Source organism: Balaenoptera ricei, chromosome 5 (assembly GCF_028023285.1).
Source record: "Balaenoptera ricei isolate mBalRic1 chromosome 5, mBalRic1.hap2, whole genome shotgun sequence".
NCBI lineage: Eukaryota > Metazoa > Chordata > Mammalia > Artiodactyla > Balaenopteridae > Balaenoptera > Balaenoptera ricei.
Genome location: NC_082643.1, coordinates 50,550,305 through 50,577,416, shown reverse-complemented (window position 1 = coordinate 50,577,416; position 27,112 = coordinate 50,550,305). Strand labels below are relative to the sequence as shown.

Genomic DNA, 27,112 nt, shown 5'->3' with positions numbered 1-27,112 from the left:
TCAGCCAAATGCTATTTGTGGAGGCGTTGGTTCTGCAGAAACCCTGGCTACGGTAGCTGCAGCAGGCCAGATCAATCACGCGTATCTGGTTGATGAACAGAGGTGGGCAGTGGAGCCCACAGAGTTCATGTTTGTGAGTAGCATTACGATAAACAAAAGGGGTGGAGCCGCTGGGTTGATTCAGAATGAGCCAAGTCTCAGACCTACATGGGGAAGTGTGTTATGAGCCCAGTGTGAGGAAAGGGGAGGAGAGTGGGCAAACTTCTGCGGGCCTGCCCAGAAAGTCAGGCCGAGGCTACGCAGCAGGTTAATGTTCAAACCAGCCACAAGGGAAAACCTCTGTGGAGGCTCACCTGTACTATTTGTTTGGAGAGCTCTGGCAAAGTCAGGCCACTGCACTTGATTGTGTTGCTTTACCTCTAAACTGGAGTCGGACCAATGTCCTCTGCTGCCATCTGGAGATAACTAATGGGAACTCAGGATCAAAAACACCCTGAAGTGATCATTAAAGCTAGGCTGTTTGAAACACTATGAAGGATAATAACCAGGGGTTTTAAAAGCTCAAGCCAGGAGGATATAATCAGAACCTTGTTCCATTGTGACTGAATATACCTCTGGATGTAAAAAGGCAGCATTTATGAAAGTGATTAAAAAATTATACTGTGCTAAATTTAGTGTGCTAACACAGTCCTGTGCTGTTACTTTAAACTTGCTTGTGATTTTCAAGATAAAAATGTATGTGGGCCTTACAAAAACTAGTTAGCTAAAGAAAATAGTTCAGTTGGTTAGGAAGTGGAGAGGATAATTCCTGGTGGTCAAAGATACTCGTATTAATCCAAGATAATGGGAGTGAGTAAATGGTAACAAAACCCTTGATCCGTCCTTATGGGAAAATTACCACAGGTTAACCTTCTTTTATACTGTTTTTCTAGAAAACTTGATAAAAGTAGAATGTCAGCTGTGTAATCAGGCTACATTCCTCATCATTTAAAATGACCCCATCTGAAAACTGTACTTGGATTGGGAGGACTATAGATGAATTATAAATACCTGGTAGGAAGCCATAGCTTTGAGATTTCATGCCCCTTACAGTGTAGATATAATATGGTTCATTGGAAGAAAACTTATAAGCAGAGAAATAGTAGAGTATACCTCATCCCCTGAACTCTCATTATTTTACTGAACAGGCTGGTCATAGATCATCTGGTATTTTGGACAGTATTTCCATAGAGAGGGACCAGACTGTATATATGTAAATATATTTTACATATTAATAGAGTCATGGGGGCGGGGAATATCAGTGTTCCCTGACTGCAAAAGTAATCTTGTTAGAAAGGAAGAGCCCCTGAACTCCAGTGGCTGGTGTTAGTCTATTTTGTTGAGCTTACTCAGACCTGCTGAGCCAACTCTCTGCTAAGCCATCGAAAGGGGGAAAGAAGATGAACCTACAGAGCTATCCAGATTTATTTTTTATAAATTCACCCCTAGCACTTGAGGGCTCATCAAATATAAGTACCTTCGTTGGTTCTGATGGACACTCTTTTAGCCTTCCCTGGGAGTAGCAAAGTTGCTGTGTTGTTGTCTGGGATTGGGGATTCAACAGGATTCTGTGTTAGATAAACCAGATAGGAAGTGACATATCACATATCCATCACCTCGAGAAATTCACATTATGAATCAATGCCTAGAACATTTGGAAGGCTGTTCAGACTGTTTATTCCATATTTATAGGAAAAGGGAGAACCCTTCATTACCAACCCCCTCCAGACTTTCACCCACCAGACTTGTTCATGCTGATTGTATCAGACAAGGTTTCCAACCAGAGAAACAGAATCAGTTGTAAGGAATTGGCTTACATGATTGTATGGGCTAGCAAGACAAGTCTGAAATCCATAGGTCAGGCTGTCAGGAAGGGCAGGCTGGAACTCTTGGGTGTGAGCTGAAGCTGTGTCCACAGGCAGAATTTCTTCTTTTGGGAAGCCTAAGCGCTTAAGGCCTTTCTACTCATTGTATCAGGCCCACCAGATTATCTTGGATAATCTCCCTTATATAAAGGTAACTGATTATAGATTTTAATCCCATCTACAAAATACCTTCAAGGCAACAACTTAGATTAATGTTTGATTGAATAACTAGGGACTGTATCCTAGACAAGTTGATACATAAAACTGACCCTCACACCTGTATTAGTTATCCATCACTGCATAACAAATTACTCCAAAATTTAGTGGCTAAAAACAACATTTATTGTCTCATAGTTGCTGTGTCAGGAATCTGGGTTCAGTGTACCTGGGTCTTTTGACTCAGGATCTCTCACTAGGCTGCAGTCATCATAATACTTGACTGGGGAAGATGTACTTCCCAGCTCACTCACATGATTGATGGCAGGATTCAGTTCCTCGTGGGTTGTTGACTAAGGCCTTAGTTCCTCATGAGCTGTTGGCTGGAGGCCTCCCTTGTTCCTAACTACATAGGCCTCTCCATAGACTGTCTCACAGCATGGCAGCTGTCTTTTCAGGTGTGAAGTCTTACAGGTAAGGCCCCCATTGAGCCAATAGTTTGGATAAAGTAGTAGGTGAAGCTTTGTACTGTCTAATGCAGAGGTTCTCAGACTTTCTTGCTTCTTGGTGTCCTTAGTGTTGTCATAATTTTTTTCAGAGTGTCCCTAGGCTAAAATAAATGCCTAATAATTCCATTTATTAAGTAAACTCAAACAACTCAATAAGTATTTATGCCCTAATATCTTAGTAGCTGTTTTTAAAGAAGTAATATATATAAAAAGTTTTAAGAACTATTATTTCATTTTTAACCACAGTGACTTGCTAATGGGATGTACGTGCCTATTGGACACTGACTGCACAGCTTCTCAAACCTTGGTGTCAGATTAGATACCACCTTATTTCCTGATCCACATTGATTTTTCACATATATTTGCTTTTTATCACAACACTTGCTAAAAACCCAGCTTTGCAAATATGTGATGTTATCGAATAGAATGTAGCATAACTTTGAAACTGTGTTCTATCTAAAGCTAGTAGTTCATGCAGTGTCTGAAAGATATCAAGTCGGGCTGTGTTTGTCTTGAAATTTTAAAATATCCCTTGGTACCCCTGTGAATTTGCTAGAGCGTGCAGGAACACCTCTACCACTGTTTGGAGACTGCAGGTCTAATGGATGGGCAGCCATTTATTTGCGGAAGTGGCTAAGGCTTTAGGAGCCAGGTTTGGCCCTTAATTGGAGGTAAAATTTCCATGTGACAATGGAACTTTTGGGAGTTTGTCCTACTTCATGGGAATTTAGTTCAAAGAGAACCCATTGCACAATAAGATATTAGGTTGGAGAATCATGACTTTTCTTTTAGTGAGACAGTCTGTCTCATTAGGCCCAGTAACAGGCTAGCAGTAGCAGGGCCTACAAAGGGAGGAGTCCTTGTGTCCAAAAGTGCAGTGGCCAACAAATACTGCTGTAGTCTTGTTGCCAGAAATTCCAATCAGCTATGAGTTTGGTCACAGACATCTGTAATTTCTTGAGATCTGAAGGAGATAGGAACTCCTGGGAGGGCTTTATTTACTTTGTCTGAACTGCTTCCAAGGCTTCTTACTGTAGAGCTCCCCGCTAAAATAACAACTTATAAGGTTTTCCAGTGTGGCTGGTAGGAATAATCACTATTCTTCATCCTTTGAGTTCTTTCCCTGGCCTTGGGTAGTTTCCTTAGACAAGTATAAACTGATCAGTACTTTGCTGAGTACTGGAAACCCTTTGAAGATCTCTGGGGTTCTCTGTGCAGCTCCTTTCTCTTTAGTACTCTGTAAAAACCAAGCTATCCTGGTATTTTTCATTGTGGAAAAAGTTTAAACTGCTTAATAGTTATAATACCATGTGAGTTTTCTGTTTATTCTTGAGTTATTTTTGATAAGTTCCATTTTTCTAGGAATTGTCCATTTGTCTTATATTTCAAATTTATTGGCATAAAGCTAGTCACAGTAATCTCATGTCTTTTTACACCTGCTGAATCCGTGGTTATATTCCCTTTTTCAATCCCTATATATATTTGTGTCTTCTCCCGTTTATTTCTGGATCAATCTCTTACCCATTTTTAACCCTCCTACTTTTTTTTAATTGAAGTATAGTTGATTTACAATATTGTGTTAGGTTCAGGTGTACAGCAAAGTGATTCAGTTATATATATATATATTTTTTTCAGATTATTTTCCATTATAGGTTATACAGGACATTCTGAATATAGTTCCTCATGTTATACAGTAAATCCTTATTGCTTATCTATTTTATATATAGTAGTTTGTATCTGTTAATCGCATATTCCTAATTTATCCCTACCCCCTCCTCCCTTTCCCCTTTGGTAACCATAAGTTTGTTTTCTGTGTCTGTGAATCTGTTTGTTTTGTATATAGATTCATTTGTATTATTTTTTAGTTTCTACATATAAGAGATATTATATAATATTTGTATTTCACTGTTTGACTTACTTCACTTAGTATGATGTTCTCTAGGTCCATCCATGTTGCCGCAAATGACAATATTTCATTCTTTTTTATGGCTGAGTAATATTCCATTGTGTTTATACATATACATACACAATGGAATATTATATATATAATATATTATAATACATATATGTGGTATATAGAGATATATACCACATCTTCTTAAGCCAATCATCTATTGATGGGCACATAGGTTGTTTCCACGTCTTGGCTATTCTAAGTAGTGCTGCTGTGAACATTGAGGTGCATGTATCTTTTTTTTTCTTTAATTAATTAATTCATTAATTTATTTATTTTTGGCTGTGTTGGGTCTTCGTTTCTGTGCACGGGCTTTCTCTAGTTGCGGCAAGTGGGGGCCACTCTTCATCGCGGTGCACGAGCCTCTCACTATCGCGGCCTCTCTTGTTGCGGAGCACAGGCTCCAGACGCGCAGGCTCAGTAGTTGTGGCTCACGGGCCTAGTTGCTCCACGGCATGTGGGATCTTCCCAGACCAGGGCTCGAACCCATGTCCCCTGCATCGGCAGGCAGATTCTCAACCACTGTGCCACCAGGGAAGCCCACATGTATCTTTTTGAATTAGGGTTTTCATCTTTTCTGGATATATGCTCAGGAGTGGGATTGCTGGATCATATGGTAGCTCTATTTTTAGTTTCTTAAGGAAACTCCATACTGTTTTCCATAGTGGCTGCACCAATTTACATTCCCACCAACAGTGTAGGAGGGTTTCCTTTTCTCTACACTCTCTCCAGCATTTATTGTTTGCAGACTTTTTGATGATAGACATTCTGATAGGTGTGAGGTGATACCTCATTGTAGTTTTGATTTACTTGTCTCTAATAATTATGATGTTGAACATCTTTTCATGTGCCTGTTGGCCATCTGTATGTCTTCTTTGGAAAAATATCTATTCAAGTTTTCTTTCTATTTTTTGTTTGGATTGTTTGGTTTTTTGCTGTTGAGTTGTATGAGCTGTTTGTATATTTTGGATATTAACTCCTGTCAGTTGCATTCCGTAGGTTGTCTTTTTTTGCTGTTGATTGTTTCCTTTGCTGTGCAAAAGCTTTTATGTTTGTTTAGGTCCCATTTGCTTATTTTTGCTTTAATTTTTTTCTTTTTTTGCCTTGGGAGACTGATCTAAGAAAATACTGCTACAATTTATGTCAGAGAATGTTTTACCTGTGTTCTCTTCTAGGAATTTTATGGAATTATGTCTTATATTTAGGTCTTTAAACCATTTGAGTTTATTTTTGTATATGCTATGGGAGAGTGTTCTAATTTCATTAATTTTTATGTAGCTGTCCAGCTTTCCCAACACCACTTGTTGAAGAGACTGTCTTTTCTCCATTGTATGTTCTTGCCTCCTTTGTTGTAGATTAATTGACTATAGGTGTGTTGGTTTATTTCTGGACTCTCTATTCTGTTCCATTGATCTATTTGTTTTTGTGCCAATTCCATGCTATTTTGATTACTGTAGCTTTGTAGTATTGTCTGAAGTCTTGGGAGGGTTATGCCTCCAGCTTTGTTCTTTTTCCTCAGGATTGCTTTGGCAATTCTGGGTCTTCCATGGTTCCATATAAATTTTAGGATTATTAGTTCTAGTATTGTGAAAATGGAATGGATATTTTGATAGGGATTACATTAAATCTGTAGATTGCTTCAGGTAGTATGGTCATTTTAATAATATTAATTTTTCTAATCCAAGAGCATGGGATACCTTTCCATTTCTTTGAATCATCTTCAGTCTCTTTATCAGTGTTTTATAGTTTTCAACATATAGGTCTTTCACCTCCTTGCTTAAAAGTTTTTTTCCTAGTTTTTTTTTTTTTTTTTTTGACATGATTTTAAACGGGTTTTTTTTTTTTTTTTTTTTTTTTTACTTTCTGATATTTCATTGTTAGTGTAAAGAAATACAACAGATTTCTATATATCAATATTACATCCTGCTGCCTTGCTGAGTTCATTTATTAGTTCTAATAGTTTTTGTGTGGTGTCTTTAGGGTTCTCTATATAGAGTATCATGTCATCTGCAAATAGTGATAGTTTTACCTCTTCCCTTCAAATTTGGATACCTTTTGTTTTTCTTGTCTGATTGCTGTGCTAGGATTTCTAATGCTGTGTTGAATAGAAGTGGTGAGAGTGGGCATCCTTGTCTTATTCCTGAATTTAGCAGGAAGGCTTTTAGCTTTGAGTATGATGTTGGCTGTGGGTTTGTTGTAAATGGCTTTTATTGTGTTGAGTTATGTTCCCTCTGTACCCACTTTGGTGAGAGTTTTTATCTTGAATGGATGTTGAATTTTATCAGTTGCTTTTTCTGCATCTGTTGAGATGGTCATGTGGTTTTGTCTTTTCTTTTGTTGATGTGGTGTATCACATTGATTGATTTACTTATTTGAACCATCCTTGTGACCCTGGAATGAATCCAACTTAAACATTCTGCATGACCCTTTTTAGGTATTGTTAGATTAGGTTTGCTAATATTTTGTTGAGGATTTTTGATCTATATTCATCAAAGATATTGGCCTGTAATTTTCATTTTTTGTAGTGTTTTTGTCTGGTTTTGGTATCAGGGTGATGGTGGCTTCATAAGAATTTGGGAGCGTTCCCTCCTCTTTAGTCTCTTGGAATAGTTTGAGAAGGATAGGTATAAGTTCTTCTTTATATGTTTGGTAGAATTCCCCAGTGAAGCCGTCCATTCCTAGACTTTTGTTTGCAGGGAATTTTTAAATTACGGATTTTATTTCACTTCTAACGATTGGTTTGTTCAAATTATCTGTTCTTTTTGACTCAATTTTGGCAGGCTGTTTCTAGAAACTTGTCCATTTCTTCTAGGTTGTCCAATTTGTTGGCATATAACTGTTCATAGTATTCTCTTATGATTTTTTGTATTTCTGCACTATTGGTTGTTATTTCTCCTCTTTCATTTCTTATTTTGTTTATTTGGGTCCTCTTTCTTTTCTTCTTGGTGAGCCTGGCTAGAGGTTTGTTGATTTTGTTTGTCTTTTTAAAAAACCAGCTCTTGGTTTTATTGATATTTTCTATTGTTTTTTATCTCTATTTTTATTTAGTTCCTTTCTGATCTTTATTATTTCCTTCCTTCTGCTGACTTTGGGTTTTGTTTGGTCTTTTTCTAATTCTTTTAGGTGACAGTTTGTTTATTTGAGACTTGTTTCTTAAGGAAGGCCTGTATTGCTATGACCGTCTCTCTTAGAACTGCTTTTGCTGTATCCCATAGATTTTGTAAGGCTGTATTTTCATTGTCATTTGTTTCAAGGTGTTCTCTGATTTCCTCTTTGAGTTCATCATCAACCCATTGTTTTTTTTTAGTAGCATGTTGTTTAGTCTCCATGTGATCGGTTTCTACCTTTTTTTTCTTTTCGTGGTTGATTTCTAGTTTCATACTGTGGTGGTCAGAAAAGATGCTTGAAATAATTTCTATCCTCTTAAAATTGTTGAGGCTTGTTTTGTGTCCTAGTATGTGGTCTATTCTAGAGAATGGTCCATGCACCCTTGAAAAGAATGTGTATTCTGGTTTTTTTGGATGTAATGTCCTGTAGATATCAATTAAATCCAACTGGTCTATTGTGTCATTTAGAATCTTTGTTGCCTTATTGATTTCATCTGGAATATCTGTCTATTGATGTCAGTAGAGTGTTAAAGTCTCTTACTATTACTGTATTCCTGTCAGTTTCTCCTTCTATGTCTGTTCATATTTGTTTTATATATCTAGGTGCTTCTATACTGGGTGAATATGTTAATGAGTGTAATATCCTCTTCTTGTATTGATCCCTTTATCATTATAGAGTGTCCTTCTTTGTTTTTCCTTATGGACTTTGTTTTAGTCTGTATTGTCTGATATGGATATTGCTACCGCCGCTTTCTTGTTGTTTTCATTTGCATGAAGTACCTTTTTCCATCCCCTCACTTTCAATCTATGTATGTCTTTGCCCTAAAGTGAGTCTCTTGTAAGCAGCATATTGTAGGTTCTTTTTTTTTTTTTTTTTAAATCTGCCATTCTGTGTCTTTTTTTTTTTTTTTTAATATTTACTTATGTATTTATTTATTCTAGCTGCGCCAGGTCTTAGTTTTTTTTTTTTTTTTTAGAAATTCACGTTCTTTTATTTATTTATTTATTTATTTATGACTGTGTTGGGTCTTAGTTTCTGTGTGAGGGCTTTCTCTAGTTGTGGCAAGTGGGGACCACTCTTCATCGCGTTGCGCGGGCCTCTCACCATCGCGGCCTCTCTTGTTGCGGAGCACAGGCTCCAGACGCGCAGGCTCAGTAATTGTGGCTCACGGGCCCAGCCGCTCTGTGGCATGTGGGATCTTCCCAGACCAGGGCTCGAACCCGTGTCCCCTGCATTGGCAGGCGGATTCTCAACCACTGCGCCACCAGGGAAGCCCCCATTCTGTGTCTTTTGATTGGAGCATTTAGTCCATTGACATTTAAAGTAATTATTGACAAGTATATATTTATTGCCATTTTAAACCTTGTTTTCCAGGTGATTTTGTAGTTGTTCCCTGTTCATTTCTTCTTCTTTTTGTTTTTCTTTTTGTGGTTTGATGGTTTTCTTTTGTATTATGCTTGAATTGCTTTCTTTTTGTTTTTGGTGACTCTATCATACGGTTTTGACTTGTGGTTACCCTTGTTTTCAAGTATGTTAACCCGTAACTATATCTACTTGCTTTAGACTGGTAGTCATATAAGTTCAAACACATTCTAAAAGATCTACCATTTTAATCCCCTCTCCCATATTTCATGATTTTGATGTCCTGTTTTACATCTTAATGTTTATGTTTTTGCTGTTAATTGTAGTTATCACTTTTACAAAAATTTTCTGATTGATTTTTAATCTATGTACTGGCTTATTTAAGTGGTCTTCAATCCTTTTATACATTTGTCATTCCTATTGTGATTTTCCCTTTCCTATAGATTCTTGATTCTTTTCTGTTTAGAGAAGACCTTTCAATATTTCTTTTAGGTTAGGTTTAGTAGTGCTGTATTCTTTTAGTTTTTGCTTGTCTGAGATATCCTTTATCTCTTCTTCTAGCCTAAAGGATAGTCTTGCTGGGTAGAGTATCCTAGGTTGCAGATTTTTCCCTTTCATGACTTTGTCTGACAGTGTTTCTGCAGAGAAATTAGCTAAGAGCTTTATGGGGGTTCCTTTGTAACTGACTCTTTGTTTCTCTTTTGCTGCCTTTAGATTCCTCTCTTTATCTTGAACTTTTTCCATTTTAATTATAATATGTCTTGGTGTTGGTCTGTTTAGGTTCATCTTATTTGGGACCCTCTGTGCTTCCTGTACCTAGATATCTGTTTCCTTCTTTAGGTTTGGAAAGGTTTCAGCCATAATTTCTTCAAATACATTTTTTTTTTTTGGCCTTGCCATGCAGCTTGTGGGACCTTAAGGTTGGCACGTTTTATATCATCCCATAGACCGCGTATATTGCTTTCATTTTTTTTTTTCATTTGTCTTTCTGTCTTTTGTTCTGATTGGGTGATTTCCATTATTCTATCTTCCAGATCACTTATTTGTTCTTCTACATTATTTAGTCTGCTATTCATTGCTTCTAGATTGGTTTTTATCTTGGTAATTGAATTGTTTTTGATTGGCTCCTCTTTATAGTTTCTAGTTCCTTGTTACAGTGATTCTGCATTTCTATCAATAATCGTTCTTAATTCCTTTAGCATTTTTATTACCTCCTTTTTGAACTCAGGGTCAAGTAGAGTGGAGAGGTCTGTTTCATTGTTTGTTCTTTCAGAGGATTTCTCTTGTTTTTTAATTTTTAAAAAAAATTTTTTTTATAACTTTAAAAAATTTATTTATTTATTTATTTTTGACTGCATTGGGTCTTCATTGCTGCACACAGGCTTTCTCTAGTTTCAGTGAGTGAGGGCTACTCTTCGTTGCAGTGTGCGGGCTTCTCATTGTGGTGGCTTCTCTTGTTGCTGAGCATGGGCTCTAGGTGCGTGGGCTTCAGTAGTAGTGGCGCGCTGGCTCAGTAATTGCAGTTTATGGGCTCTAGAGTGCAGGCTCAGTAGTTGTGGCGCACAGACTTAGTTGCTCCGCCGCATGTGGGATCTTCCTGGACCAGGGCTCGAACCTGTGTCCCCTGCATTGGCAGGCGGATTCTTAACCACTGGGCCACCAGGGAAGCCCCTCTCTTGTTCTTTTAACTGGGAGCAGTTCCTGTGCTTTTTAAATTTTACTTAAATTTATGTCTCTATAAATTTAGGAGAAACAGTTATCTACTGTGGTCTTGAAGGGCTGGTTTTTATGTGGGAGCATTCCTGAGTAGACTGTATGAGTCCAATAATTTTGGCGCAATGGCTGCTTTTGGTATGGATGCTAGCCACATCTTTCCTCAGAGCGTTATCCCCTTGATAGGGCATGTGATTGGTGTTGTGGTGACCAGAGCCTGCACAGGATTTGGGTGGGGCCTCCTCTTTGCTCCATGGAGTCCCATCCCTTTCTTGCCTAGTGCTAGGCTGGTGCTGGGGGCTGGGGTGTTGTGACTGCAGGAATCGAGGTGATTGCGTTGCCACCTGGGACTGGGGCTGTCTCTATGGTAGGGCTCTCCCAGGACCTGTCTGCCCCAAATCTGGCGCCAAGCTGCTGTGTGAGGTGGGCAGAACTGGAGCCCTTCTGCCGGGAAAGGAACATCTGAGTACTCCTCACGTGTGATTCTCCGATGCTGCCTCTCACCTACTGTGCACACCTACAGAGTCCACTGCTGGAGCCAAGCCCTGCCATGCATGCTGACAATGAGCTCTGGTTTGGCCCAGATCACACCCCAGGCCCTCCGGGCTGTTTCTGCACAGCTAGACAGAGTCCTCTCCCAGGGTCCGTCTCCCTGAGTTTCAGTGCCTAGCCACTGCAAATACTAGCAGCCCCACCCGGCAGGCCTTTCAGGCTGGGAAGTGCAGCAAGGTGGAAGCTGTCAGCACCAGTCTCTCTCCACCCTGATTGCTAGCAAGCCATAGGAAAGGGTTAGGTTAACTGTTGAGGAGGACATTTAGTATCTGAAGAGAGAATTAGTTAAACAGACAGATAAATTTTCTCCTAATTTTTTCAGACTAATCATATAATCATAAAGTGTTAGCTTGGTGGGCAGAGTCAAGATGGCAGTGTGGGAAGATACCGAATTAGGTCTCCCCACAACTAGGGCGCCTGCTGGCCGCTGATGGGGGACACTGACGGCCAAGGAGATGGGAGGAACCCCCAAGCGAACTGGTAGGACGTGGGGGGACTGAGGGGGGAGGAGAAGTGGAGGCCAGATTGGCGCCCCTAAGGCCAGGGAGATCAGGAGAGGCAGGCGGAGGGGCCCTCCAGGAGGATTGGGAGAGGAGCAGAGGGCAATTGCCCACCCACTCGGGCCCGGGGAGCCTGCTGAGCTCCCAGGCCGGTCCCCTGCCCTCCAAGGCCCCCCCCCCCAACCCTGGCCGCATTGGTCCTGGGGGCATAGGAAGGAGGCAGGGGAGATCAGGAGAGGCAGGTGGGAGGGGCCCTTCAGGACCAGAGGAGCGGGAGAGGAGAGGAAGGCGTTTGTTCCTCTCACTCAGGCCCAGGAAGCCTGCTGGGCTCCCAGGTGAGGTCCCCCACCCTCTGAGACCAGGGGTGGGGGGCACGCCTGGGCCCCTTCTGTTCCGTTGAGCCTAAGCCCCACCTCCTACAGCCCCCAGGGCCTTTTCCAGCCCTGTGGGTCCTGAGCACTGGCCCTGCCCAATGCCCAAACCTTGCCCTTGCTTAGGCCCCGCCCTCCAGAGCCAAGGTGTTTCCTCCCCCGCTTTTTTCTTTCTTTTTTCTTCTTTTCCCTCCTCCCCTCTTTTACTATTGTGGTACTGTTGTACCTTCTGGTTGTTGTTTCATCTATATTTTTATTTTTATATTCTTTCTAACATATCTGTTAGTTTCCTAGTCTAATTTTATTTTTTACTTTGCTATTCTCTTTTTTTTTTTTTTTTGCCACCCCGCGTGGCTTGCGGGATCTTGGTTCACGAGCTGGGGGTTGGGCGACAGCTCCTGCGGTGGGAGCTCTGAGTCCTAACCACTGGACTAACAGAGAACCTCAGACACCTCAGAGAATATTCATTGGAGTGAGGTCTTATGGAGGTCCTCATCTCAGCACCAAGACCCAGCTCCACACAACAGCCTACAAACTCCAGTGTTGGAAGCTTCAGGCCATACAACCAGTAAGACAGGAACACAATCCCACTCATTAAAAAAAAAAAAAAAAAAGAGATGGCAAAAAAAAGTCACAGGTGAAAGAACAAGGTAAAAACCTACAAGACCAAATAAATGATGAGGAAATAGGCAATCTACCTGAAAAAGAATTCAGAGTAATGATAGTAAAGATGATCCAGAATCTCAGAAATAGAATGGAGGCACGGATTGAGAAAATACAAGAAATGTTTAACAAAGATCTAGACGACCTAAAGAACAAACAAACAGAGATGAACAACACAGTAACTGAAATGAAAAATACACTAGAAGGAATCAATAACAGAATAACTGAGGCAGAAGAATGAATAAGTGAGCTGGAAGACAAAATGGTGGAGATAACTGCCAAAGAGCAGAATAAAGAAAAAAGAATGAAAAGAATTGAAGACAATCTCAGAGACTTCTGGGATAACACTAAACACACCAACATTCGAATTATAGAGGTCCCAGAAGAAGAAGAGAAAAAGAAAGGGTCTGAGAAAATATTTCAAGAGATTATAGTGGAAAACTTCCCTAACAATGGAAAGGAAATAGTCACCCAAGTCCAGGAAACACAGAGAGTCCCATACAGGATGAACCCTAGGAGAAGCACACCAAGACACATATTAATCAAACTAGCAAAAATTAAATTCAAAGAAAAAATATTAAAGGCAGCAAGGGAAAAACAAAAAGTAACATACAAAGGAATCCCCATAAGGTAATCAGCTGATTTTTCAGCGGAAACTCTACAGGCCAGAGGGAGTGGCAGGATATACTTAAAGTGATGAAAGAGAAAAACCTACAACCAAGATTACTCTACCCAGCAAGGATCTCATTCAGATTCGAAGGAGAAATCAAAAGCTTCTCAGACAAGCAAAAGCTAAGAGAATTCAGCACCACCAAAGAAACTTCTCTAGGCGGGAAACAAAAGAGAAGAAAAAGACCCACAAAACCAAACCCAGAACAATTAAGAAAATGGTAATAGGAACATACATATTGATAATAACCTTGAATGTAAATGGATTAAATGCCCCAACCAAAGGACACAGACTGGCTGAATGGATACAAAAACAAGACCCATATATATGCTGTCTGCAAGACACCCACTTCAGACCTAGGGACACATAGAGGCTGAAAGTGATGGGATGGGAAAAGATATTCCATGCAAATGGAAATCAAAAGAAAGCTGGAGTAGCAGTACTCGTATCAGATAAAATAGACTTTAAAATAAAGACTGTTACAAGAGATAAGGAGGGGCACTACATAACAATCAAAGGATCAATCCAAAAAAAAAAAAGATCAATCCAAGAAGAAGATATAACAATTGTAAATGTTTAGTCACCCAACATAGGAGCACCTCAATACATGAGGCAAATGCTAACAACCATGAAAGGAGAAATCAACAGTAACACAATAATAGTAGGGGACTTTAACATGCTACTTACACCAATGGACAGATCATCCAAACAGAAAATAAATAAGGAAACACAAGCTTTAAATGACACAATAGACCAGATAGATTTAATTGATATCTATAGAATGTTCCAGCCGAAAGTGGCAGAATACACTTTCTTCTCAAATGCTCACAGAACATTCTCCAGGTTAGATCACATCTTGGATCACAAATCAAGCCTCCGTAAATTTAAGAAAATTGAAATTGTATCAAGCATCTTTTCTGACCACAACGCTATGAGATTGGAAATCAATTACAGGAAAAAAACTGTAAAAAACACAAATACATGGAGGCTAAACAACCAAGAAATCAGTGAAGAAGTCAAGGAAGAAATAAAAAAATACATAGAATCAAATGACAACAAAAATACGATGACCCAAAACCTATGGGACTCAGCAAAAGCAGTTCTAAGAAGGAAGTTTATAGCAATTCAGTCTCACCTCAAGGAACAAGAAAAATCTCAAATAAACAATCTAACCCTACACTTAAAACATCTAGAGAAAGAAGAACAAAGAAAACCCAAAGTCAGTAGAAGGAAAGAAATCATAAAGATCAGAGCAGAAATAAATGAAATAGAAATAAAGAAAACAATAGCAAAGATCAATAAAACTAAAATCTAAAATCTTGGAGAAGATAAACAAAATTGATAAACCCTTAGCCAGCCTCATCAAGAAAAAAAGAGAGAGGATGCAAATCAATAAAATTAGAAATGAAAAAGGAGAAATCACAACTGACACTGCAGAAATACAAAGGATTATGAGACTACTACAAACAACTATATGCCAATAAAATGGACAGCCACGAAGAAATGGACAAATTCTTGGAAAGATACAATTTTCCAAGACTGAACCAGGAAGAATTAGAAAATATAAACTGACCAATCACAAGTAATGAAATTGAAATGGTAATTAAAACTCTTCCAACAAACAAAAGTCCAGGACCAGATGGCTTCACAGGTGAATTCTATCAAACATTTAGAGAAGAGCTAACACCCGTCCTTCTCAAACTCTTCCAAAAAATTGCAGAGGGAGAAACACTCCCAAATTCATTCTGTGAAGTCACCATCACCCTGATACCAAAACCAGAAAAAGATATCACAAAAAAAGAAAATTATAGACCAATATCACTGATGAACATAGATGCAAAAACCCTGAGCAAAATACTAGCAAACAGAATCCAACAACACATTAAAAGGATCATACACCATGATCAAGTGGGATTTATCCCAGGGATGCAAGGATTCTTCAATATACGCAAATAAATCAATGTGATACACCACCTTAACAAATTAAGGAATAAAAACCATATGATCATCTCAATAGATGCAGAAAACACTTTTGACAACATTCAACACCTATTTATGATAAAAACTCTCCAGAAGATGAGCATAGAGGGAACCTACCTCAACATAAAAAAGGCCATATATGACAAATCCACAGCAAGCATCATACTCAATGGTGAAAAACTGAAAGCATTTTCACTAAGATCAGGAACAAGACAAGGACGTCCACTCTCGCCACTCTTATTCAACATAGTTTTGGAAGTCCTAGCCACGGCAATCAGAGAAGAAAAAGAAGTAAAAGAATACAAATTAGAAAAGAAGTAGTAAACTGTCACTGCGGATGACATGATACTATACATAGAAAATCCTAAAGATGCCACCAGAAAACTACTAGAAAACAGTATGGAGGTTCCTTAAAAAACTAAAAATAGAACTACCATATGACCCAGCAATCCCACTACTGGGCATATACCCTGAGAAAACCATAATTCAAAAAGACATGTACCACAATGTTCATTGCAGCACTGTTTACAATAGCCAGGGCATGGAACCAACCAAAATGTCCATCGACAGATGAATGGATAAAGAAGATGTGGCACATATATACAATGGAATGTTACTCAGTCATAAAAAGGAACGAAATTGAGTTATTTGTAGTGAGATGGATGGACCTAGAGTCTGTCATACAGAGTGAAGTAAGTCAGAAAGAGAAAAACAAATATCGTATGCTAACACATATGTATGGAATCCAAAAAAAAATTGGTACTGGTGAACCTAGTTGCAGGGCAGGAATAAAGATGTAGACATAGAGAATGGACTTGAGGACACGGGGTGAGAGGGGGAAGCCGGGGTGAAGTGAGAGTACCATCGACATATATACACTACTGAATGTAAAATAGATAGCTAGTGGGAAGCAGCAGCATAGCATAGGGAGATCAGCTCGGTGCTCTGTGATGACCTAGAGGGGTGGGATAGGGAGGATGGGAGGGAGGTTCAAGAGGGAGGGGATATGGGGATACGTGTATACTTATAGCTTATTCACTTTGTTATACAGCAGAAACTAACACAGTATTGTGAAGCAATTATACTCCAATAAAGATCTATTAAAAATAAATACATAAATAAATAGTTAGCTTTGGATGGGACTCTGGAGGTCATTTGAAGCAATCTCCCAATAAAAGATACACATAATGGAACTGAATTCCAGAAAAGTTAGATGTTTTATCTAGAGCTGCTGCTCTTTGGTGACTGTACTACGAATACAAAAATGTAATTTGCTTCCCACTAAATTATGAGTCTGATAGACTAGGAGCTGACAGATTAGAGTACCAGTAGGCACAGACCAATTTGAAATCTTTACTAAGGTAGATTGTGTCTAACTAATAAACTTTATCTTTATGTTTCAGGACTAAAAACTGCAAATTGTGTTGAGAACATGGGTAAGATATGCTCTAGAGTATTATCTCTGTAATGGGAAGTTTATCAGTGTTATTTCTCACAGGAATAGGTCAGTATGACTGTACTGTCATACTGTCAGCCATTGTCTTCTCAAGGCTGAGTTGTGCTACTGCTACTACCTTTTCAGGGGGAGGGTACCGGAGCCCACCCTAAGCCTATCCCAGCCTTGCCTGTGGCTGTTCTCTCAAGCATTGCATTTGCCTTGGGCATGCAGGGACCATGCCACTCTGACCCTAGCCTATCATTACAGGATTTTGACTCCTGAATGCCCCTACATGACTCCTATGCACAGAGTTAGACTTGTATTCCTTTGTTTTGACATCTTGGGAAGTAATATTTGGGAGACTGATGAAGGATTCCTTCATCAGGGGAAAGACTTGGGGGACAGAACGGTAATGTGGTCTGTTTCCTCTTCCTCAGGGAAAAATAGAATATAACAAAAATAGGCTGTCTTAGAGGACCATGGAAAAGATTTGGGAAGGTAAACAGGAATTCTAAGAGTATTCAGGAACAACATTATCAAATTAGGCTCAACCGATCTGCACCAAAGTTGACAGGAAATGCCTTGGACTGATGCATGCTTTGGGTGGATCCTTTTGAAGATTTATTTAAATAGTTTGAAAATAAGGGTCCATTTCTAGCTGTCTTCCTGGCTAGTTTTTCTTTGAGTTCTTCTTAAAGTAATTAAAATGAATCTATATCCATTTATTTTTGAGACTGAAATTTTATATTTCTCATATTGCCATATTTTGCATGTATCTTGACTGAACCTGACATTCACATCTAAGTATAGTACTATGTAATGAAAACATGTTTGTATTTCAGAATATTTTCAACTCTTCCATGTCTACAACTCTGGTAAGTATGCTCTGTTTTTAAAAACAGTGGATGTTTATTAGCTACACGGATGTTTAATAGCTCTTTCCTGTTCAGCAAATTCAATTCTTAGCTGAAGAAAAAGAGTACTTTGCACATATGAAGGAGTAACCTGGCAGATATGAGGCGGAAAAAAAGAATCCATTCTGGAGAAATTTACCTCCTTGCAAATGAGAGAGTTGGCTCTCTGGAGATCTGATCAATATGGAAACATTCTGGGGAATAAGGCTGGGCGGACCTGAAGAGCTAGGCACTCTGGACAGGTCTGAGGCCTCTTATGTATAGCTCTGTTTTCAGTCATTGAGATTAGCCTGCGTGACACCAAACATCCAGATGAAAGTAGAAAGTTAGTCATTTGCCTTTTTCAAGTAAGGTGATGTTTGGTGTCATTTGACTAAAACATCTGGGTGATTAGACGCTTTCCCCAGCCCCTACGTTTCCACTTATGGTGATGTGGCCCAAATCACTTCTTTGCATTTAAGTTCCTTGTTATGTATTTGGCCCATGTAGCTACAATAAGTTTTTCTTTTTTGAAGAGAGAAAAGTATCTGGCCTTTCCTTAAGTATGCAGTTTACCTGACGTTTGGAAGATATTTCCTGTCCTTGTGTGAAGCATTTCATGCTTAGTAACACTTCTTATTGGCAGGGCAGCCACGAGTTTTACTGGTCACTTCACAGGGACTTCAGCTAACTCTTCAAGACAGACATTTTTCTAGCTTGTGGAGATCGCTAGGAGACTTACTGTATATAACAGTTTCTCTTAGTAGGAGTGTCCAGAGGAATGTTCCAGCCCAATTAGCCAAGGTGCATTTAGACTGTGACCGACACTTAAATTTAGTAGCATTAGTTTACTGGATATTATCAAGTGGATCTTTATGGCCATAATTACCTGAAAATAGTTCTGCTCTAACTGTGGTAACTCCCAATTACTTTGTTCTATCATTAAAACTGGTAAGTTTCTTTTTGTAACTTAAGTGAGAAAAACCAGAAACTTGAAGACCCTGGTAAGACATTTTCATAAACTCTAGGGACCTACATTTGTAAGACAGCTTCCTTAGGGGTGGGAGCAGGTGGGCATGGCATGGTAAGGAAAAGTGGGAAGAAGGCAGAACCCACATTAGCTTACTACTTTGGTATGTAAGAGACGCTCCTGAGTTCCAGATATCCTTCTTTATAAGGACGACACAGCAGCTCTGTCTGTCTCCTATCTAACAACCATAAGTCATCCCAGCGGAGCAGTTAGAGACATGACATAAGAAACTAGTTCTAGAGAACTTACTATTTTCTGCTTTAGGCTAGCTGTTACATGGATAGAGGAAGGTGTGACTAATTATTCCACAAACTCTGTAACATAGGGTGTTCATCAGGAGCATAAAAAATGGCATTTTTTCCTAAATTAAAATGATCTTATATATGTATGTATATTTCTGTTTCTAGCAATCTGAGTAACAAGTGCTATTAGCTATATCCATTTGATTATTTAGTATATTCCAAAGTATGACTCATTCCCAAATTTTTTTGTCTTTCTTAAAAATGATATTCTTCAAGGGTGCTGGGACAGAAACACTCTCATAAATTACTGGTGAGATTATAAGTTGGAACTTTTCTGGAGGACAATTTCAATAGTATGTATCACTAGCCTTAAAAATGTCCATACCTTTTAACTTAGCTATAACACTTTAAATATTTGTCCTAAGGAAATAAACATAAAAATTTGTGTACAAAATATGTACAGAAATGCTTATGCAGTGTTATGATAGCCAAAATTTATAAATAACCTTAGTATCCAACAGTTGGGTATTGTTAAATAAGTTATATCCATATTATGAAACACTAACCAATTTAAACACCATGTTTTTGAAAAATATCTAAAGATATGAGAAAGTACTTATAATACAGTGACAATAAAAATAGGATAAAAACAAACTCTACTCAATACTCTGTAATGGTCTATATGGGAAAAAAATCTAAAAAAGAGTGGATATATGTATATATATAACAGATTTACTTTGCTGTACACCTGAAACTAACACATTGTAAATCAACTATACTCCAATAAAAAGTTTTTAAAAGATAGGATAAAAACAGCATATGGAGTATAATATCAAATTTATTTTAAAATGTCAAAAGGTACAAACTTCCAGTTATAAGATAAATAAGTACAGGGGATGTAGTGTACAACATGACTGTAGTTAACAGCTGTATGGTGTATTTGAAAGCTGTTAAGAGAATAGATCCTAAGAGTTCTTATCACAAGGAAAAAAAAAACATTTTTTCATTTTTTTTTTTTTTTTTGGTATCTGTATGAGATGCAATAAACTTATTGTGGTAATCCTGTCACAGTATATGTAACTCAAGTCATTATGCTGTATACCATAAACTTACACAGTGTTTTATGTCAACTATATCTCAATAAAACTGAGAAAAGTAGTAAAAAATGTGTATGAGCATGTATATATATATATATATATATATATATATATATATAGCAAAGAGACAGGAAATATACCAAAATATTAAGACTGAATAGCTCTGATATCTGGGATTATGAGTAATTTTTAATAATTTCCTATATTTTTCCAAAGTATCTGTAATTATATTAGTTATATAATCAAGAAGTTTCATTTTTAAAAATAAATCATGACAAATGTAGGTCAGAGTCTAAAACAAAATCAACAAGAGATATTTTGCTTAATGTAGGAGAGTGCCTGGATCACTGGCCATAGTTCTCACAGTAAGTTAGGCACCAGTGGGTTCAATCTCTTTCCCTTTTACCCAAAACTCTAAAAGCTTTGAGAGTGGGTCATCTCTCAAAGCTTTTAGAGTTTTCTACTGTAAATAGCTATGTAAATATAAGGTTAAATTTTCAAGCTTACTGCGTTTATCACTAAACATTTCCTATTCTCATCTTCAGGAATGGAAAGCCAGGAGTCCACAATCTTACCTGGTAAGTGATCTTTTACTTACTCTCAGAGACTAGCTACAAGGTTAGAAGGAGGCATGAGGACTCCTAGAACTAAGGACATTACTGGACATGGAGAGTTTGAGGAATAAGTTAAGTCAGAACAGAGGGACTCTAGTTATTGAGAGCTTATTATGTTCCATGCAGTAATGTACTAAGCAGTTTTATAATGTATCACCTTTAATCACCACTTACTACAAACCTACAAGGTATTTCTTTTGAGTAAATAAGGAAATGAAGGTCAGAGGGATTAAGCCTGCCCAATCATAGAGCTAATAACTATAATGACAATAGAGCTAAACCAAGCAGAGTCTTGGACCCAGTACTATTTCATTTAAAAACCGATGTACTAGGACTGACTGCCTTATGAAGATAAGGTTGGCCAGATAATGAAGTTCTTGAAGTCCACCATAAGGAGTTTGGGCTTTGTCCAGTTAGAGAATGAACAGCAATTGAAAGGTGTTTTTGTTGTTACTGTTTTCTTTTTCCTTTTTCGGTGGGGGGTTGAAGATGGGGGAGGTATAGACCAAAGGGAGCATTAACATTGCAAGATAGTCGATTAACACTAACCAATAGTCATTTCTGTCTTCAGGTATGAAGAGCCAAGAAGCCACCCAAGTACCTGGTAAGACAGCTTTATTTACTTTCTTGGCCAAAGTATGAGAAGAGAAGGATCCCCCCATGTATTAAAGAGAATATGAAGAGTCATGAGATTATTATTCACTAATATTTCCCTTACAGCTGCCTGCCGGTCGTTCTACAAAGATTTAGCTGGGGAAGAGAGTAGAAAAGTACCATTCCTCCCTAGTGTTCATGCTTTCCTGGAGCAGGAAAGTTAGCTCTGCTGGGGGCATGGCTGAAGGCAAGGCTGCTGGGCCCTGGATGAATGCAGCCCAGCCTTAGATTCTACAGCTAAAGGTACTCAGTAGAAACTTCAACTTCACGCAAAAGCTAACTGCTAGCTTTGGCTAATAACATCGCAGCATCTAGGATCTCCAGGTAACTAGGCATAGTACTCTCCTGGCATAGAGGCAGGCTTAATGAGGCGCCATGGCAGAAGTCTCCGCTGAATTTGGCATGGATTCGCACAGTGAGGGTTCATGTAGCCAGAACTTTCAAGTTAAAAAGCCAGAAACTACAGTGCCGTGGGACCTTTGGTGCTTGTATCTCGTGAGTTCATGAGACAAGAAGGAGTTTGGAAAGTGTACTCACAGGAACAAACTGCAAGTCACTGAAAATTTCTTTCTCGTTTAGGAATGAAAACTCCAGAACCTTTTTCACTACCTGGTAAGCGATGTTAGGCATGCTGGAGAGGAAGCTGCCAGTCTGGGGAGTATAGATATAATTGTCACCATTAGATAGGCAAGGAAGGCTAAGTACTTTGCACAGCAAGATCACGTGAGTGAGTGAAGGACCCAGGTGTCTTACCTTATGGCCAAGCACCTGTTTCTTAAAACCTGTGGTTCCTCTAGTGTTTTTCCAGTATATTTATCATGACACATTTAACCTACCTTCAAGATATAACCATGAAAGCAGGTATTTAAAAAGTATGAGGCTGTTGCTGAGCGCGGGGCCTTGAGTTTCTGTGGCCAGAGAAACTGAACAGTGTGACTCCTGTCAAGTCAAAAGGGCCTCAGAACTCACGCTTACAGGGGAGGAAAAAAATGAAAAGGCTCTCAAACTTAATTTTTTTTCCTGAGACAAGGAGAAGTTAAAAAAAAAAAGGTGGACATTATCTAATATTTTACCAGAGAGCTATGGACAGTAGTAACACTTCTCTAGGCCTCAGAATTGTCATCTTTCAAAGGTGGCTAACACATGTCATGTTACCATGCAAGGATATCTGTAAGGACTATAAAAACACAAAATCTCAGGGCGCAAACCCCTATCTAATGGTTCAATCCTGCTTCCGAGTTCATGTAGTGTTTTGGAAATAATTTGTGTTAGGTTTTGTTATTATGGAATGATCATCGGTTAAGGAAATTAGATTGTTGGCATCTGCTAAATGACATCCATCCGCACAGTACTGAGCTTTGCCTCGCATTGCTGCCTTTGGATATTGTGTGCTGTGTACAGAAACAGCCATTCCCAGTTCATGATCTAAAGCACTGACAGACCCAGAGAGAGAGGTTCCGGCAATACTTTTATATTCACCCAGATTTGAACTGTTGGACTTACTTGGCCGCGACTTTGAAGTGAACCTCTAATGACGCTGATGACACACTTTGTGTGTCTACATCTCTTCAGCTCGCTGGAGCTGAGTTTGCACAGTACTCTTGCTGGCACCTTACTAGGCGCCCCGGTTGCCTGAAAGGCAGCTGCGGAGCAGCATGTGGAGGATGGACACGGTCTGTGTGGACAGACAGACCCAGCTTCATGAAGTCTCTCCTCTGCCATTTTCCTCCGGCTAACTTTGTGCAGAGGTAACTTTATTTCACCTTTCTGCACCTCTGCTCCCACATCTGTAAAATGAAGAAAATTTCTGTCTTGCAAGACTGATTAAAATCCTAATGAGATAAAAGTACTGGCAAAACGAATGGTGCCTTAAAATAGTAGTAAATGGTAGACGCCTTTCTTATTATCTGAAAATCTTTTTTTCATTTAGGAATAAAAATGTTACAACCGGGTGAAAAACCTGGTAATAAATTCTTTACTGGGGGTGGGGGCACCATGGGGTTCTGAGTCCTTTACCATAATCGTTCAGTTAGCTCCATCTTAAGGGGGATGGGGAGGGGACACTTGAGCTGTACAGCTTCTGACACCCCAGGCTGCAAGCCAGAGGGGGAAATGTTGAGAACTCCTTTCAGTGTGTGCAGCAGACTGCTATTTCGGCTGCCCGGGTCAGGCAGAGAAAAAGGCAGTTGACGTGAAACTGGGACAGTTGGCTTCCCACTGCGCCTGTCTATTCCGGAATGGGACAGGAGGCTTCCCAGGGTGCACAGGCTGCCGTGAGAGAATCTGTAGTCACAGGAATAGCATCATCAAAGAGGTGTGTGTGAGACCCGTACAGTGTGGGACCATCCATTCTGCGCTCCTTAACTACACTCTCCATGTCCTCCAACAAACAGGCCACTCAGTTTTGCTGGGACTGTTTTGTATTGTGCCCTCTCCTAGAAAGCTGTGTGTACTGCAGGCTTTTTAAAAAGTGGTGTCAAAACATTTACACAGGATCTCATAGAATCCAATAAAAGAAATATTGTTATCACCGTTTCAGAGATGGAAACATGGAATATAGGAAGTTAAGGGACCTGTCAAAGGCTAGAATGAGACAGTCAAGACCCAAACTTTTCAAGTTTTGTTCATTTTCTGTCACATGACACTTGTCTTCCAGCTAGATGTAGTTCTAGAAAATACTCCTCTAACCTGGGATCCTAGAACTGGCATTTGGCTTCACAGCTGTCAGAATATGGCAATATTGTAATATTTCAAGGTTAACACACTTGGAGTTAGAATAGCATAGTAAGTAAGAGCAGAGGGTTTGAAAGCAGGCATTGCTACCACTGATTACCTCTGTGATTTTATGCAAGTTTTGGGGAACCTCTGTATAATATGGGTAACTCTACTACCTACTAGGAGTGTAACAAGTAAAGGTAATAATGTACATAAAGCATTTGGTCAATGCGTGACACACAGTAAGCATTCAATAAATGATTAGTGCTATGGTTGTGCTTGGGAATCTGAGTTCAATATGTAGAAAAAAGACTTTTCTGTAAACAAAGTTTAACCTTTCTTTTAATGGAAACACACACATGGTAAAAAATTTCAAAGCATGCAAATGTGTAAACACTGAACCCTTCCCCCAGTCCCACCTATACCTCTAAAAGTAGTGCCCTGCCCCTCAGTCCCACACGCAGAGATAACCAAGTTTGCTTAATCATTTAATCAGATTTTTCTCTTTGGGATAAATCTGTGTACAATGCAGTTAACTCAAAATCTGTTTATATTTTAAAGACAAAAGTCAAGATATCGACAGTCCTAGTAAGAAATATCTCATTTCCTTAGTTGATAAATATCTGTTTCTGCAATATAGAAAAACTGAGAAATTTATTTTCTCTTAATAAACGGAACAAAATCTCGAGTTTAAAGCATCATAACAGAATATAATGTCATATCCAAATGCTTGTATGTGCAAATGGGGGGGGGGGTCAACTTGATTTTGCTTCTTAAGCACTCATTTTCAACTGTGTATATAGACTGTACTTTTTCGAGCAATGGTTCTCAACCCTGCAACCCAATTCTCTCTTTTTAGAACAAATATTTTATAAAGGTATCCTGAAATAAGATTCATAAATAAGTCCCACTTGCACCATAAAAAAATCAATATAATGTCCTAACTATATAACAAAATTATATACATTTCAATATGTAAATGCCTCGATTATTCTAGAAGACGTCATGAAGTAGTCAGATTGTATTTACTTACACAGAGAAATCTGGATTTAAGAGAGGACTGGAAGCTATTCTATACAAATATAAGAAAATGAAAGTGTGAAGAAATACCATGGGCACTAGAAGCCAATATTTATTAAAACTATCCAAAAATATTTTGCTTATATGTAAAACTTAGGTTCTGGGTTTGAGCATTATAAATAGGTTTTTAACATATATATATGTCTAGCAGTGCATTTGAAACTTATGTGCAAGTGGGTCGATTTTTCCTTGTGCAAGACTGTCGAGAGCACTGCAGGATACTAGCCCTCTACTTCCACCCCAGTGCTGTGACAATCAAAAATATACCCTGACAAATTTCCAAACTGCCTTAGGGGGCAATACAACCCCCTTGAGAACCACTGCTCTCTAGTAACAGACTAATGCATGAGTGCATCTGCTTATCCATTTCCCCCACCTGTATACATATAACTGCACGTTTATAATTATAGCAAGTAAATTTATGAGTTGAAGGTTTTTATAACATTTACTAGCTATTTCTTTTGATTTCACTTATGTGAGTGGTGATCCCATTTGGATATTTCCAATCAGTCTTCCCTTGTACAGTCTAAACCAAAACACAGCCAGAAGTCAGATATCTGAGTTAAGGGCGGTGTGAAACAGACCATCCTGAGATGGCTGGACTCCACTGTCCCTCTCTCCGCTAGTTCAGGTGAAAGGGAAGCAGTTTTCTCCAGAGCAGTGTTTTATGTATAGAGGGAAAAAAATTTTTTTTATCAGCTTGCAGGGCTGTTTAAAAAATGCAATTTTTTTTTACACTGTAAAATATTTTACACTGTAAAATATTACACTGTATATTGGTAGAATATGCATATGAAATATACTACCTCGAAATAGAAAAGACACAGAATTAAACTTTATCTTGCATATACAGAAAACGAAAATTTTAAATTGCCAAGAAATTCTAGAGAACTTGAACAAAAAATTACCTTGTCTACAAAGATAATAAAAAGCCTGTGAAATCCTAGATAAAACCTAGATCAGCACACCCTGATGATATATATGAAAATATAGCCCCATATCTGTAATGAACTATATCTAAAGTTGTCCTGGTTAGAATTACTTCATGTAAGTTTCTAACTCAACCTGAATGTTCACATATTCAGGATATACAGTGTAGGTGGATGAAACGTGATACTAAAAATAACATGTGTCAATGACTATGTGTTCTCATTAACAGCTCCAGCTCCAGCTCCAGCTCCAGCTCCAGCTCCAGGTCCCAAAACCCATACCTCTGCATCTTCTGGCAAAATGCTCCTTCCACCGTTTGGGACGTTCATCATTTTAATCAGTGTTTCTGCTATAAATCTCTGTCGCTCTGTAGTCTGATACATTCTTTTTAATTTTTTTGGGGGGGGGGGCGCGTGCTGATTTATTTATTTATTAGACTCGAGTGCTTTAGTACAGAACGGTACAGAGATGTTTGTGCTTCAGTACTTTCAAACACTGAGATTCTGATAATTTCAAGGTAAGCAAGTTTCAAGACAGACTAGCTTTTTGATACATTCTTTATTACTTGAAATATGCTACAGGCATCCCACAGAAATCATCAAAAGGAATGATGTATTTTTCACTTGTTGGCCAAAGTCATTTGATAAAATGAGAATTACATATTTGTTAATGTAATTAGCAAATTCAGGTAGCTGACCCAGATGTCATAGAATTCGTTTTTCACTTATTTCTATATTAATCTTACGATTGCAAAAAACTGTATACTTTTGATTTAATTCAATAAAAGACAAATTATTAGCTATAATTTCAGTAGAATTGCTAGATATTAAAATGTCAGTAATGCTAGTGGTTAACATGAATTTAATTCCTAATTAGAATTTAGAGGTGTTCTACTTATCTTTAAAGGATCAAACTTTGACTTCAAATAGTGTATTCTTTCAATCTCTTCATTTTCCTTCTATATATGAACACCTTAT

At 38.6% G+C, this 27,112-nt stretch overlaps 1 protein-coding gene across 2 annotated transcripts in view; it reads left to right on the top strand.

The window, feature by feature from the left end:
• ART3 (ADP-ribosyltransferase 3 (inactive)) overlaps positions 1–26,832 on the top strand; it is a 37,295-nt gene extending 10,463 nt beyond the window's left edge. Inside the window, exons 4-9 of one of the 2 annotated variants that reach the window (XM_059924022.1) lie at positions 16,846–16,878; positions 17,723–17,755; positions 20,688–20,720; positions 21,328–21,360; positions 21,990–22,022; positions 26,365–26,832. In XM_059924022.1, coding sequence (XP_059780005.1) covers positions 16,846–16,878; positions 17,723–17,755; positions 20,688–20,720; positions 21,328–21,360; positions 21,990–22,022; positions 26,365–26,513 — 314 coding nt within the window. In that variant the 3' untranslated portion in view covers positions 26,514–26,832. The remainder of the gene's footprint in view (positions 1–16,845; positions 16,879–17,722; positions 17,756–20,687; positions 20,721–21,327; positions 21,361–21,989; positions 22,023–26,364) is intronic. The other variant, XM_059924023.1, reaches the window with a different exon arrangement.
• Positions 26,833–27,112: the final 280 nt, after the last annotated feature.